Here is a 14,590-nt window from a genome sequence, read left to right on the forward strand (position 1 = left end):
CATGTCTCTATCTGTTTTCATGAGAAACCACTTTGAAGATATCAATATGTAAGACAACAAGCATTGTTAATTTCCTACCACTTTGTAACTCTGTATTGTCTGTACTGTTCTTTTGCTATTTTGTAAAAGGTTGTCTGTCTGTTAATGTTTTCCTCCTTTTATTTTTAAAAGAAAAAAAAAAGAAACAGGGAAATAGATCTTTATAAAAAAAGAGAAGATGACCAAGAAATAGAGGGGGAGGGAAAAAAAGGGAGAGGAAGGAGATTTTAAAAAAAGAATTAAGATGTGTTATGGACATACTCCAACTCCTCATGATGAATGTAGTCATCATATACTGTAAACATGTACTTATATAAATAAAGGCATAAGCAGACCCCACCCCAGTCTCAATGTACCCAAACCTGCTCTCTGACAAGGTCCCCAGGGAGGCCTCTGTGAGTTACATTTGAGAAGCCCAGCCCTGAAAGACTTCATGTATCCAGAACAGTCATTAGAAGAGAAGGGAGGTTTCTGCCTCCCTTCTCGCCTCTCTGTTTGGCTAGCTTTCAGCAGAAACTCCATACAGCTCTGTACAAGTTGGGAGTTATAGAAAAGTGTTGTGGATATTGCACACTCTTGCACACAGATGAGCATATATAGTAGGCACTGGGTCAGGATTCCTGATTCCCTGGTCAGCGCACTCCCTTTTACAAGGCAGTGCCAGCTTCATGAGCCAGGCTCCCCCTCCATGTTTCCATTTCCCAAGGGAAAGCCAGGACTTACTTATCGCCGATCTGCAGATAAGGCTCCTCGCAGCGGATGGGATCGATGCATTTGAAGCCCCCTTGCAGATTGTAACAAGACTGCAGAGAGGTACATGTGTGGTTCCGGTGCTCACACTCATTGATGTCTGAAATGCAGAGTGGATGAGAAGCTAAAGCAGGGCAGCACTTCCAGGCAATGGCCTGGGCCAGATGTATAGAGGTGGGGTCGAGGTGGGGTCTACCTCGGTCTTACTACAGCACTATTGAACATAGCAGTCACTGGGCCCATATGGCTACTTACTTGAAATGTAGCTAGTCCAGACAGAGATGTGCTTTAAGCAAGAAATACACACCACATCTCTATGACGTAGTACAAAAAAGTGCAAAGCACCTCATCAATAACTTTTGTTGAGTACTCGTCAAAAATAAAATTTGGGGTCTATTGCATTAAATAAAATACAATATTAAAAGTAGGTTTACCTGTTTCTTTTTAGGCTTTTAATGTGGTCTTCTATTAAATATAAAACACAAATTGGCACAGGTAACTCACAACTGTGGCCCACATGGTATTTCTATTGCCCAACACCACCAAGGAGAATTCTTGCTTGGTACTGAGATAAAGCAGGCTCAAGGAGGCTGATAGTGGGTCAGTTGCTCCTGCATGGACTCCATGATAGGTAGAGTATGGGGCTGGAAATGAGGCTAAGCAACCAATCTGGAGAAGACACAGGCTGGAGCCTGGACCCTTCAAGCTGTCAGGTCCATATGGTCTCTCTTGCATCCATTCTCTAGGAAGTCAGTAGGGGAAACCTGAGCAAACTCCTTTCCAGGCCACATGGTTCTGGTCCTTGAGCAAGGCTGGGTCATAAGGAGTTCAAGTTGGGTCTGGAGCTGTTCTCAGAAGGGCCACAGAGGTCTGCCTAGTGAGGCAGGAACCAGCCCTTACAGGGTACCATCTGTATATGCAGGGCTCATTATGGAAGTTTGAGTAGCCTGTGTCCTGGCCAAACGATGGGTTGTGGGCAGAGGTGGAGGCACCAGCCCAGGCATGCTGACCTCAGCTTTCACTCTGAAGCCACCAGCACCTACAACATCACTCTGCCACCTTCCTGCAGACACACAGGATTCCCCAGGTGCAGTTGTCCAGATGATCACCTGAGTCAGACCCAGCCAGGTCCCTCTGGACAATCTTACCTTGGCAGCTGCGGTTGTCTTCCAGCAGGATGTATCCCGGTGGGCAGGAGCAGAAGTATGTGCCGGGCTGGTTTACGCACTCATGCTGGCATAGGAACTCAGAGAAGCTGCACTCGTCCATATCTGGGGGTGATAAGTTATCCTGCTGTTTATTATCATAGACTGGGGATTAGAACTTAGTGGTCCTTTATTCCAACACTCACACTGTCTTGATGTCTCAAAGTTATCAGTTCACTTCTTGAACACTTATGATGAGGAGGAACTCTCTATTTACTGAGGATGCCTATTAATATTTGGGCAGCTCTAATAGTTAGAAAATCCTTTCTACATGGAGCTGAAATTGAAACCCATTCCCACTGAGCTTCCAACATCCTCTGCCTCTGGCTCACCCTACATTATCTGCTCCCTACTGACTCATTGTGCTTTATGGGTACATCCACCCTCCATTTCTGACCCGTCCAAGGGGCTGAAGTTTGCTCGCATGCTGGGGTTTTCTGGAAGAAAACTGTTCTGCAAGACCCAAAAACATTCACTGATCCTGGTCTTAAGACAGGGCAACCTTAGGTAGTGCCAACTTTTCTCTCCCCTCCTAGATGGGGAAGAATATTGTTCCTAAAAGCAAAATTAAGAGAGACACATCCACAAAGCCATGGGATATAGCTGTATTAAATCTCATTGTATCAAGCCAGTACTTGGAAGGCTGAAGCAGGAACATTGCTTGAGGGCAGGAGCTTGGGGCCAGCCTGGGGAACATAGTGAGATCTCATCTCTAAACAAATAGACATGAAAAACAAACAAAAACCTCCTTAAAAGAGAAAACTGGGTTGGAGGAGGGTGAGAAGGCACATTGTCTCCTATGGCCTCCTGGCTCAGCTGTTCCCTGGGACAAGGGATGCTGCATCCTCCAGCCAATCTGGAACCAGCCCGGATGAGACCACCCTGGGAAGCAGAGGAGGGCTGTGGGGGAGGGGCACCATCCACGTGATGTTACCACACATCTGCATAGACTGTGGCCGCTGATACGGAAGCAGGCAGCCCAGAAAAGGCAACTCCTCATCTCACACAGAGTTTGGCAACGGAGCCCCCATTTGTGCCTTATTCAACAAGTGTGCCAAAGAAAACATGTTTTTCTTGCATTTGTTGTTTCCCGAAAGCTTGCTTTCACTAGTTTCCCCAAGTGACATGTCCTCGGATTACTCTCTAACTCACAGACCACTGGTGGCTCGGATCACCCAGAGAGGGTGTCAGCATGAACGGGGCTGCTGCTCTACCACGGGAGAATTCGGGTGCCACACGCCTAATGCCTTTTGCAGCTGAAAAGGAAAACTATCTGCTGTCTCTCTTGGTGGTCTTCGGTGGCGGGTTAGGAGCCAGCAGAATTAGGATGTTGATTTGAAAAGTTAAAGCTGCTCTGGTAACATCTGCTGCTCCTCCAGGATCTCCTCAGAGACGCCAGGTCTCTGGCCCCAGCCTGTCATAACAGAAAGTGCCCTTGTTTATTTCTGTGAAGTTGGTAGGTTCCATTCACACGTGGTGGAAGGAGTACTTAGGCCTGTCAATTCCTGAGGCTAGGTATGAATTAAGCACCAGGTTAAAGGGTTCTTGTGTCTCCTTTAATCCTCACTTAAACCCTGCAAAGGAGATGTTAGTACTGTCCATATTTTCCAGAAGAAAAATTGAGGCTTACAGAGATTAGGCAACCTGACCGAGCTCAAAGATAACCAGTAAATAAGAAAGCTTGGATCTGAATACAGCTAGCACTTCCATTCTAGGAGAATTCTCAGCTCCCTTAAGTAACTGTGCCCAGGACATAAAGTAACTGAAGTTGGGACAGCTCACCCGGAGAGCAGTGTTAGCGCCAGTGCTACTCCAGGGGAGGCTAACGCCCACTCCTGCCTCCCACTGGCAGGGAAAGGCTGTAACTGACCCCACTCAGTTTATCTTTGGGTATGCAATTCCCAGGCTTTGTGGCTGTGGCTCCACCCTACACTGAAAAGCTGCTGAAATACAAGCCTGGTTTCTGGCAGGGAGCACACATTAAGCTATGTTCACTCCTCCATGTGTAACCCCACCATGGTTTCCAGGATTAGCTTGGTTTAGCCAATCCCTGAGGGACAAGGGAACAAGGCTAGGAAGGGTGCTGCGTGGAGATCACACCAGCTATGACCACACAGTGAGCAGAGAAGCACAGGGAAGTTGGAGGGCACAGAAAACAGACTCCTTGTATCACACTGCTGCTCTGTCTGCAAAGTTTGCAATGGCCAGGGGTCACCCCAAGTCTCACAGGAAGTGGACATCACTTGAGGGGCTAAAAGTCTCTGACAATTACTTAGGGTACACTAATTAAAAGATAATGATACTTAGGTACACCAACCTGGCTGACCCTTATGATCCCTCTGAGAGGGTACTTGTTCTTGCAGGTTGGTTTGCTGGTTAGTTTTTAACACAGGAGGAAACTGCAGCTCAGGAAGTGTCTTGACCAAGACAAGTAAAGCACAACAGAGGCAGAAGTTGACCTCAGCTCCATCTGGCACCATACATTTTCTGCAGATGATCAGTAAATATCTATGGATTTGTAGGGAATTCTGGAGAAACAATCCCATCTCATAATGCTAATCTTTCCAAACCCCTTTAGTTCTTTGGCCCAGAGTCCCCAAGAAGTGCCAGGAAGAATTGAAATCTAGGAAGAAAGTGGCCTTTCATGCCTGAGGGTATTTTATTTCTGTTTCTGGGACTGATATTTAATCGGTTTAAGGTTCTCTGTGACTGCCCACTTATAGCTGTGACTTTCCCTGCCCCGGGGAGAGGCACTTAATTGTTTCAGGGGACTCTGTCCTTAGAAAACTCCAGTCCCTACTGAAGCTATCAAAAAGTCTCATTCACAACCTAGGTCAGTTCCTGTTACAATGAAACTCAGGATCAAGAAACTTTTCATTCTGCAGAACCAAAGGATTTTCACACCCTAGTGTGTGGCCCACTTACTTTGAAAAATACAATGAAGCATTATTAATTTGCACTTTGTTAATGTGAAGATGAAAGCAGATAGAATGGACTTTACTGTAATTCAACATTTACAGAAATGAAGAGGGAAGGAAGTGGGAGAGAGAGAGAGAGAGAGAGAGAGAGAGAGAGAGGAGTTGTACATGGCTCTTTGTGTGGGATGCCTCAGTGATAAATGCCAGTAAGATGTGATACCTATTCTCAGAGTTTACAACCTAGTAATAGTTTTCTACCTAGGAAATTTATAAAATTTAACTTTCTGGGAAAAAAATGAGGGCTAATATGAAAATTATAATAGAGTTAACAAACTAGTATGGACAGAGAATCATAGTTCCTTGAACTTGGAATAAATTTATAAAAGGTCAACTAAACTACCACATCTTTCTTCTCACAATAAAGATTCCATTCATTCAACATTCAAATTTCCATTCATTGATTCAAGAACTGTTTATTGCATGCTCACTATGTGCCAGGCCTGGAGCTTATTTATAGAGATTTCAGAAGCTTACAATAAACAGTATATGTATTTACATACAGGATCTCATTTATTCAATCCCCCTCTTCTCTGCCTGCGAAGATATGCTATAATTACTAGATCACTATTCTGTACAAATACTATCTATGTTTTATGCTCAGGACTTGGGTCAGATCTGGGTGAGGATAGATAACTCTGAGACCAACAGGCAAAACTGAGTGGCTTGTCTCCCTTGTCAACGCCACGTCAGTCCTAGATGGTAGCTTTACTGATTTCTGCACTGGAGTTCAGATGACAAGGAAGATGAGACTCTACCAACAGCTCAGGAAATAACTCATCTCTGTGCTGTGTGGTTGCGACCCCATAACACTGGGAAATGTTCTCAACTGGACCTGTGTCCAGGAAACGAGAGGAAACACCTGTGAAGGAAGCCTTGCCCTCCACCCCTGGGCTTCCAAGTGGGTCCGCCAAGCCCATTACCACTGCAGTGAACGCCGTCATCCTCAAGTTCATATCCTGGGTCACAGCGGCAGATGAAAGAGCCATACGTGTTGACACAGGTTTGCACGCAGGGGTTCTCAGTTGCACACTCGTTCACATCTGTGGAAAGCCAAAGGACTTTACTGACTATTCATACAAGAGAACATCACCAGACTAACCAAAGAGAAAAAATACAGCAGCAACAAAATATAGTATGGTCAGAAGGCCAGATTCGCAGGTACCAAAGATCTCCATCTAGGAACTATCAGATCATTATTGCAGACCCCACAGTGTCCCTTGAGTGACAAGGTTCTCCATCCACATTCCCCTTCTGGGGTCTCAAGATGGGAAAGGAGGAAACAATGCATAGATATGTCATATGTAAGTATGGACACATGCATCTGCTAATAAGTCTGCTTACCCGTGGAAGTTCCAGGCAAAATCTACTCTTTCCATTCCCTCTACGTTCCATCATCAATTGGTTCTTCTTTTTCTCTCACTGATTTTGAAGTTTAGGGTAAACAAATGATCATGACAATTCTAGTAATATATTTATTATGTATAAATAAAGTCACAATCTCCCACTCACTTGGTCCTTACATTTCTGCTTGAGGACCACTGCCCCCATCTCAAAGGTTAAGTAGGTTAAGAAGATACCATACAGAGTACAAAGAATTACAGGGGATTTATCATCTTGAGTGTGGTGACAGTTTCATGTTAAAATTAACAAAACTGTGTACCTACACCAGTGCAGTTGATTGTAGAGAAATTATACTTCAATAAAGTTGTTTAAAGGATTCTGAGTAACAAGAGATGTGCCCCAGGACTAACAAGGTCATGCTTGGAACTGGGATATGACTTGGGGGTCTTGCCACAATACACAAGATTCACTCTGCACAGCGCATGGGATGGTGGAGGTGGAGGGGACACTGGCATTGGCTGATACACTATAGCACCCCTTCTTGAGTGCTCTGTAAGCCAAGTGTGAGGTTCCAGTGGAGAGACAGCTATGTACTTCAAAAGCCCAGTTAAACCTCTTAAGACTGAACAAAGAGAGACCTAAGTGTCTTCAGGGGTAAAGGCCTTCTCTGTGAGCAGGTGGAGGGGCTTTGTTTAAGGGGCTGTGCTAATCCCATGCCCACAGAACATCTGCTTCCTGCCCTCTCCAGAGCTCTCAAAGGAAAAATAAATAAATGAACAGACATACAGGGAAGGCCCTGGGAGGTACTAATTTCCCCTGGTGCCCATGGTGGGTTGGCATTTTTCTACTGGGCTGGGCCTGGGCCAGGCAGGAAAATGTCGATCATGCCAAGCCACTGAACGCAAGTGCAGACAGCCAGAGCTGGTGCCTATAGGGCTGGCATCCCCAGCTTCTGACGGATATTTGCCATGTGGAGATGAATGAGCTCAAGCCTGCCTCCCTCAGCCAGAAGCTGTCTCAAAACCGAAAGGGTTCTGGGGCCCTACTGCTACCCAAGTGTCCCTCTGGATCAAAATTTGCTAGCAAGAGGGATGGACACTTGCTTTTTTCCCCCAGGTCTACTACCACCAGGCTGCCTGACTTTGGCTAAGTGGACTGACCTTTCTGAGTCTCAATTTCCTCATCTATGAAGCAAGGCCACAAGCACTTGCCTGCCTACCTTGTTAGGCTATTTTTTTACTGGTGGTAAGGGAGATGAACAGACATGGCACTGTTCTAGGAGACAGAGCACTCATCTTTCCATAGAATGTTGGGATTGCAAAAGCTCCATGTGTTGCCTGTGGGCTTTGCTGATGCAATATCCTGGTGGCTGAGTGTCTGCGTCCAGCCAGAGTGCTGTGCCTACGGCTTTATCACACTGCTGGACTTGGCTTCACCAAGTATATTATCTGCTCTTTGTCACAGACCAGAGGCCAGAGTGACACATGTGGCTTTTGGCTCTGCTGCGCATGACGCTTCTCAGGAGGTACTGACTGGTGCGTGGTGCCAGCCTCTGAGGGAAAACCACTTACGCTGGCACCTCCCAACCCCAGCCTTGGCACTGAGAAGTCGACATCTGCCCTAAGACGCTTATCATCACAGCAAAGGAGCCAGGCCCGTTCCCTCTCCCTCGGGAAGGAAGGGCCCCCACTCTATCAGATTCCTCAACCTCCAGGCCCTGCCTCTGCTCTCAGAAGAAAGTGGCCTCTTCCTGCTAGAGGAACACAGCAGAGACTTCTTGGAACAATTAGCAGAACCAGCTTTGGAGGAAAGCCTTACAAAGGATCCAGGATCAAATCCTTGAATGCTTATGCCTTCCTGTTTATCCAGTGATTTAGATACGATTAAACTAATGGAGACATAATATCCTCTGACTAGCTGGCCAGGAGCCTGCCAGCCAGCACTTGCTCAAATGGTGTGACAAGGAAATGGGCCCTATGGAACGTGGTGGCAGACTCCAGACAAAGACCTCATTCTGCGTCTCTGGCGCTGCCTCCACCCCTGTCCAGGCTGCTGCCAGGGACAGGAGGCCCAGCTGGGGGCTGGGGTAGAGAGCCAGGGGCTAGAGCAGGACTTGTGCTAAATCCTTGGGTTTTAAGTGCCCTGTTCACTTCCTGGGCAGAAGAACCTTTCTGATGAAAACCTCGAGAGACACACAGCTTGCTTTTCTTACTTATCAGTATTTGAAGTGATCATGGGGTAATTAGAAAGTGCTTCTGTTTCATCCTGATTTACTGAGGCCTGCTGAGGAGTAGGGGAAGGTGTTACCACTCCTAGCTTCCACTAAATAGCAGGCCTTTCCAGTATAGGCTGAAAGAAAAACTGTGGTGAGAGCCCTTGGAATGGCCCATGAAATTGATGCATGGTTTATTTTGTGATTCATCAGGAATTGGGGCCCAGAACATCCCTTTCTGGGTCTCAGAAACCAAATTTAGGCTTTAGGACATGCAAGAAAATTCCAGGTTAGGTGAGGAGGCCAGAAAGCCCATTTCTGGCCAGCAGCCACAGAAAGAGAAGCCAATCTGTGAACCCATAAGCATCCAGCTAACGGATGATTGTGGTTCTTCCCTCTGCTATACTTAGAGTACTTTTTGAGCTGTTTCCCATAACCTCAGTTCACGTATCAAGTTTCTGTAAGCACTGAGGGCGGGCGGGTAGTGACAAGGAATGGGAACACACTTTAATGACAGCATTTCACAGACAAAAACTGTCAGGCTCTGGAGATGACTGCGTCTAGTGTTTCCTGTGGTGTCCAAGTTATCACGTGTGCCACATACCTTGGCAAGACCTTCCATCCTCATTGAGAGTAAAACCAGGGTTGCATGTACAAGAATAGGATCCAGGAACATTTGCACAGAGCTGCTGGCAGTAACCATAGCGACACTCATCGATGTCTGGAAACAGAAACGCAAGCAAGGTAAGGCAGGTGTCTCTCACTGATGCTGCCCTCGGCATGGTGTCACTGCCACCCCTTCTGGGGACAGATGAAGGAGGGAAGCTAAGGGCAACTAGCGCTAAGACAGTATCTGCTAAAGGTAGGGATAGTGGTGTGTTACAAGGCTCCTTCTCGCTACAATCTTCTACCTCCCTATTCCCTCCCAGTCTGAAGAACACCTGAACCTATCTTGAAAGCTGTAGAAGAAATTTCTGCATTATTGGGGGTACTGGGCAAGATAGGCTCTCCAACTTCATCTAACTTGAAAACTTAATGAAGATCTTAACAACATTAAGATTCAACCCTCAGTGCCATATGAACGCTTCACTCTCCTGAGGAGGGACAAGCTAGTGTCATATAAGAGGAGAACCCATGGTGTTGCTCCTTGCGAGCTCCGTAACAATGACTATAGCTTCACAAGCTTAAATATCGCATGTTTTAAGTATGAGAAACCCACAGTATAAATAAATTAAACAGCAAAATAAAAGACAGATAACTAGCAAACAGGGCAATAGATCTTTTGAAAATGGGAAGGGAACCAAGAGATGGAGGGAGGGCAGTGAGAGGGGAGGAAAAGGGAATGTAAAAAGAATTAAACCGTGTTATGTACATGCACCAGCTCCCTGCAGTGAACGTAATCATTATGTACTGCAAACATGTACCAATAAAATTTTTAAAAATTCAATAAAAAAAGCAATGGCTGTGTCCAGCTATGGGAACAGGAGCCAGCGCAGGCCAGGAAAAGCTGGAGAGCGCTACAATGAGCGCAAAGATGTGAGATTCACTTTGGCTCTCCTTGTACCAGAGCAGACATAAAACTGGATAAACACATATCTTCCAAGTAGTGGCTGGTCTTTCCAGAGAAAGCACCAGCACTGTGGCAAATGAGAACTTTCAGCAGTACAACGGGCAAAATGCCCTCCTTATGACACTCGTCAATCTACAGGGAGCCTGATGTCATCGGGAAAGCATGTCTCCACATCCCAGGTTGATGAGATCTGGGCTGGACTGTTCTCTCCTATAGGGCAGGGTGCTTTGCATGAAATCACCAGTTTCATGGAAGGAACAGAATTCTCACCGATACAGGGACAGGCTGATCTAAGTGGCCCTTATCTCACCCCACGTCCCCTGAAACTAACCATATTCCCTTCCCTGTACCCCTGTTCTTTGGAACCTTGATCCAGCCATGGCTCTGAAGGCCAGTTCAGTCCCTAGGCCTTGTTTCTACCATCTCCTTTAAAAAGGGCTCTACTTCCCCGGCCCATCCCAGTCCTTCCCATTGTCCAGCCCTCATCAGAATCTGTGTCCTTCCTCGTGATCCTGTTGTGCCTCTCAGTCCCAGCAACTTCTGTCCTGGGTTACTCCCCTCCCCCAAGGGCTGGGCAACTCCTGTCTAGAAAGCCCACTGTCTCGTACAGTTGTCCTAACCTCTTCTGAGGGCAGAAAACCAAGCACACAGGAGGCAGCGACAGCCAGTCAGGACACCCTTCCCCTAGAGATACATAGGATGAAAGGTAGCCCCCTGCAAAAGTAATGCCTCCAAAGGTACACAGGAGTGGGAGGTGACAGGCAGCTGTGGCAATTTCATTTTCAGTAAGAAAGAAGAGTTTGGCCAAAGGAAGGCATGAATTCTGCCACAATTAGGAAAGGTCTTCACATCAAATGGGAAGTGTGAAGGGGCCATGCCACATAGCACCATGTTAGGCCTCTGTGAGCAACCTGCCAAGCCTCCCACTCAGTGGAAGAGGACAGCTCTCCCAGGAAGAAGGATACCCCCTGCTGGCACCTCTCAGATACAGAAGGAGTTTCCTGGTCTTCTGTAATGGGATCCTTTGTATCCAGCTCTCACTCACCTTTCTAGCATCCCCTATGGTGGAAAAAATCAGCTCAAGAAACAAGAGACTTGGATATTAGACCCAATTTACTTTAACTTTGCCAGAAATGTTCCTTCTCTTTGAGTCTGTCTCCAACTCCATAAAAGTTGGATGACATAATAGCTAACATCCTTCCAGCTCTCTGAAATTCTACATATTCAGTTCCTGTACAAATGACTCCCTCTCACTGATCTGCTTTTGTTCAGATCAGTAGCATCAAGTTTTCCATTAGAGTAGAGGTTGGTTTCAATGCACAGGGGTTGTCATATTCATGAGTGCCTGTACACACCCATTCTTCTGTGCATGCCTGGGATGGAGAACCAAGCCAAGTCCAGGCTGGCTTATCAGACTTTGAGGATATTTTGGACAGGATGTGAGAGCAGACCCAAACACCGCCTCAATCAAGAAAGACTCAGAAAGAAGCACTTTTTCTTTCTTTTTTGGATAGTGTTGTTTGGATCTGTTTCTCAGCCCCTCTAGGACTGACTTTCAGGCAACAGAACAAGGTCTTAGGGAACTGAAACTGGCAGGACTTTTCTAAAAACTCCCAGCATAGGAATCACACCCTAGATGTAGAAATTGAAGTGACAGTTAGAGGTTGCTGAGACTCCATTCATTTGGTTAAATGCAAAGGTAGAGGGGAGGAAAGGAGAGGTAGCCCGCCAGTAAAAACAAATGAAAGATGATACAGCAGATGCCAACTGCAGGGAACAAAATCCTCAATTGGTGATCATTAATTCTTGTGGAGTAAGAAGAACTGCCACAGCTAGTGGGGTGGGCATGGCACTGGGCAGCTACAAGTAGGTGTTGGGAGGAGATGATGTCTGATCAGAATCTGCTGATCCATCCTTGGAACCTTTCCATAACTAAGCAAAAACATTCCATTGGTTTAATATTACTTCTGACTAGGGAAGAATAACTCTCACTTCTGTCATTTCCTGGCTTAGATATAAACTTCCTGAAGAGGGGACGAAGGTCTAGATAAAACCAAATTCGAACTTTAAAAACTACACTCAAAAATCATAAGAAGCTAGGCACAGTAGTATGCGCTGGTAGTACCAGCTATTGGGGAACCTGAGACAGAAGGATTGCTTGAGCCCAAGAGTTTGGGACCACCTGGGCAGAGCGAGATCCTGTGTCAAAAGACAAAAAAAGAAACAAATAAACAAAAACCTATAATGATGACATGATGATGACTGTGATGACTGATTTAATGACTCTTCTGGACAGGGGAGGTAGTTCAGTAGCAGAGCACTTGTTGGCATACATGAGACTGTGGGTTTGATCTCCAACGCCATAAAATGAAACAAAAAGAAGAAAAGGGTGATGATACGTGTAACTAATCTTTTGCTTTCCTCCCAAAGAAAAGCTTACTGCACTTAGGCCACCCAATAAGCCCATATCTCACAATATACCTGCCACTCGTTAACTTCCAAGAGTTCCTGTGGACCCCAGAGAGCTGTTACCTAAGCACTGGCCTTCCAGAAGCCAGTACCCATCGGTGCAGGAGCAGGTGTACCCCCCTTCTGTGTTGATGCAGATCTGGGTGGGGTTGCACTGGTGGGAATCCGTTGCACACTCGTCCACATCTGTAAGAAAGATTCCAAAGAATGTCACCTTTACCTTTCCAAGCAGCCTGGAGCTCCCAGAGCTGCCAACTGCATGTTTGTCGTGGCTGGGAAGCAGTTGATAATGTTGCTGGATTACACCAAGGAGATGGAGGTGTCTCCCTGACGCGTACCTGGAGGACACACTGGTCTTGAACCAGAGATGGGTGGAGCTAGTCTACTCATTGGAAATCTGCAACAGAGATGGCCATGAAGGGGACATATCACCTCAGGCATTCTTCTGCCATCCTATGCCACACCTCATTGAAAGTCTGTTGCCTCGACATAGTCATTGCCTGATTTAGAAAGGCATTCTGGAGAAATGTTTTAACTTACGTGTGAAGCAGGTGTCTGTGACATACCTACTGTGTGCACAGGATTCCACTGATCACCCTGAGAACATAACAGAAGTAAAAGAAATGTTTCTACCAACAGAAGCTGCTAGTCCAGGGGCTTGATGGTATATGTCCAGAAAACCTTTTGATTCAGGGCTCCTGCCCTTTCCTGAAGCTTCACAGAGTCCCAAGGTCTTCCCTGCATCCCCAGAGCCCCCTTCACAACCCAGAGTTAAGGTTCTTGTGCCCAGGGCAGTCCTTGATTCTAGACTGAGAGCTTCAGGGCCCACAGCTAAGTTGAATCTCCCAAGGCATCTGGCACAGGCACGGTACACAGTCTGTGCTCAGACTGTTTGAACTGAAACACCCTTCCTTTATTCTCCATGCGAGAACTCCTGATGAGTACTTCAACTAAAAATTGTACACCAGCTCACTCCACACAGGTCCACTGAGTGCCCCAGGTCTGCCAGGCCTGGCTCCAATGCCTTTGCTCCCCGTTGGCCCCATCCTAGCTGGCAGGCATCACCCTCTTATCCCCCACCTCATGACTTCAGGAGGGTTTGCTCTTCTACACCTAGTTCCACCTACACCCAACCAATCATCATGTAGTTAGAAGTGACAGTAAAAGCCGTGATTCACCACGTGGTGTGCCTGGTACCTCTTTTGTTACTGTATTTATGCCTACTGCCACCCCACAATGGCCATGTGTCTGGGCCTACTGTGAGACCAGCTTCCCTCCTCTAAGCATGGACAGCCTCCAAAACTGGCTCCAGGGTGACCACACCACCATTTCTCCCTGATGTGTCGACTACGTGCAACTTCGACACAATGCACCAGTCCAGTTTTCAGCTGCAAGAACTCCAGCCCTGCCCTTCACCTCCTCCTACCCCAGCTCTGCCCACCAAGCCAAGCCTCCTGGGGAGCCAGTGAAGAATGCTTGGCCAGCAGCCTCTCTTCCCCCCATCCATATCATAGCCTGTGACAACAAATAATGCCATTATTAGCCGGTGCAAGTTTACATGTTCCCAGCGGGGAGTGATGGATGACAATTGTACCCTGGGAACAACATTGGCTTAGAAATTCCTGCTTTTCTTCCTGCCTTGATGGTCATGAAGGATGAGAGAGACCAAAGGCGGTAAAGAGCTGTTGGCAAGCTAAGGCGGCAGCAGGGTCCCAAGTCTCTGTGTTCGTTTAACCTATAGTACATACAGCATCCCACAAATTCCTACACAGGGAAACCAAATGTCCACAGACGGCCCCAACTGGGTTCAGGTGGGCACAGAGGACTGAACTGTGGACCCAGGTGTACATGGTCACACATGCCCATGGGCATGTGCAAAGTAGTCAGGCCTAGGAACAAAATCATTGATGTTCTCTTTTTAAAAACATCTACCACTTTATCAAACTGAAAGATTAACTCCATTCTATCCTACCTCTGTCGATGTACATGTAAAAAAATTGAAATTTATTTTCTTGATTGTCAATCT

General features: G+C 46.6%; 1 protein-coding gene across 4 annotated transcripts in view; it reads right to left on the minus strand.

Annotated features, from left to right (window-relative positions):
• The window catches only part of Fbln5 (fibulin 5), a 70,718-nt gene that overhangs the window by 11,514 nt on the left and 44,614 nt on the right, over nucleotides 1-14,590 (minus strand). For all 4 annotated transcript variants that reach the window (XM_005390311.2, XM_005390310.2, XM_005390309.2 and 1 more), the window contains exons 5-9: nucleotides 12,628-12,750; nucleotides 9,130-9,246; nucleotides 5,893-6,012; nucleotides 1,938-2,060; nucleotides 763-889 (exon numbers count right to left, since the gene is read on the minus strand). In XM_005390311.2, the coding sequence (XP_005390368.1) occupies nucleotides 763-889; nucleotides 1,938-2,060; nucleotides 5,893-6,012; nucleotides 9,130-9,246; nucleotides 12,628-12,750 (610 nt within the window). The remainder of the gene's footprint in view (nucleotides 1-762; nucleotides 890-1,937; nucleotides 2,061-5,892; nucleotides 6,013-9,129; nucleotides 9,247-12,627; nucleotides 12,751-14,590) is intronic.

The sequence above is a fragment of the Chinchilla lanigera genome, unplaced genomic scaffold (genome assembly GCF_000276665.1).
Source record: "Chinchilla lanigera isolate Chin_1 unplaced genomic scaffold, ChiLan1.0 scaffold00037, whole genome shotgun sequence".
NCBI classification, from domain to species: domain Eukaryota; kingdom Metazoa; phylum Chordata; class Mammalia; order Rodentia; family Chinchillidae; genus Chinchilla; species Chinchilla lanigera.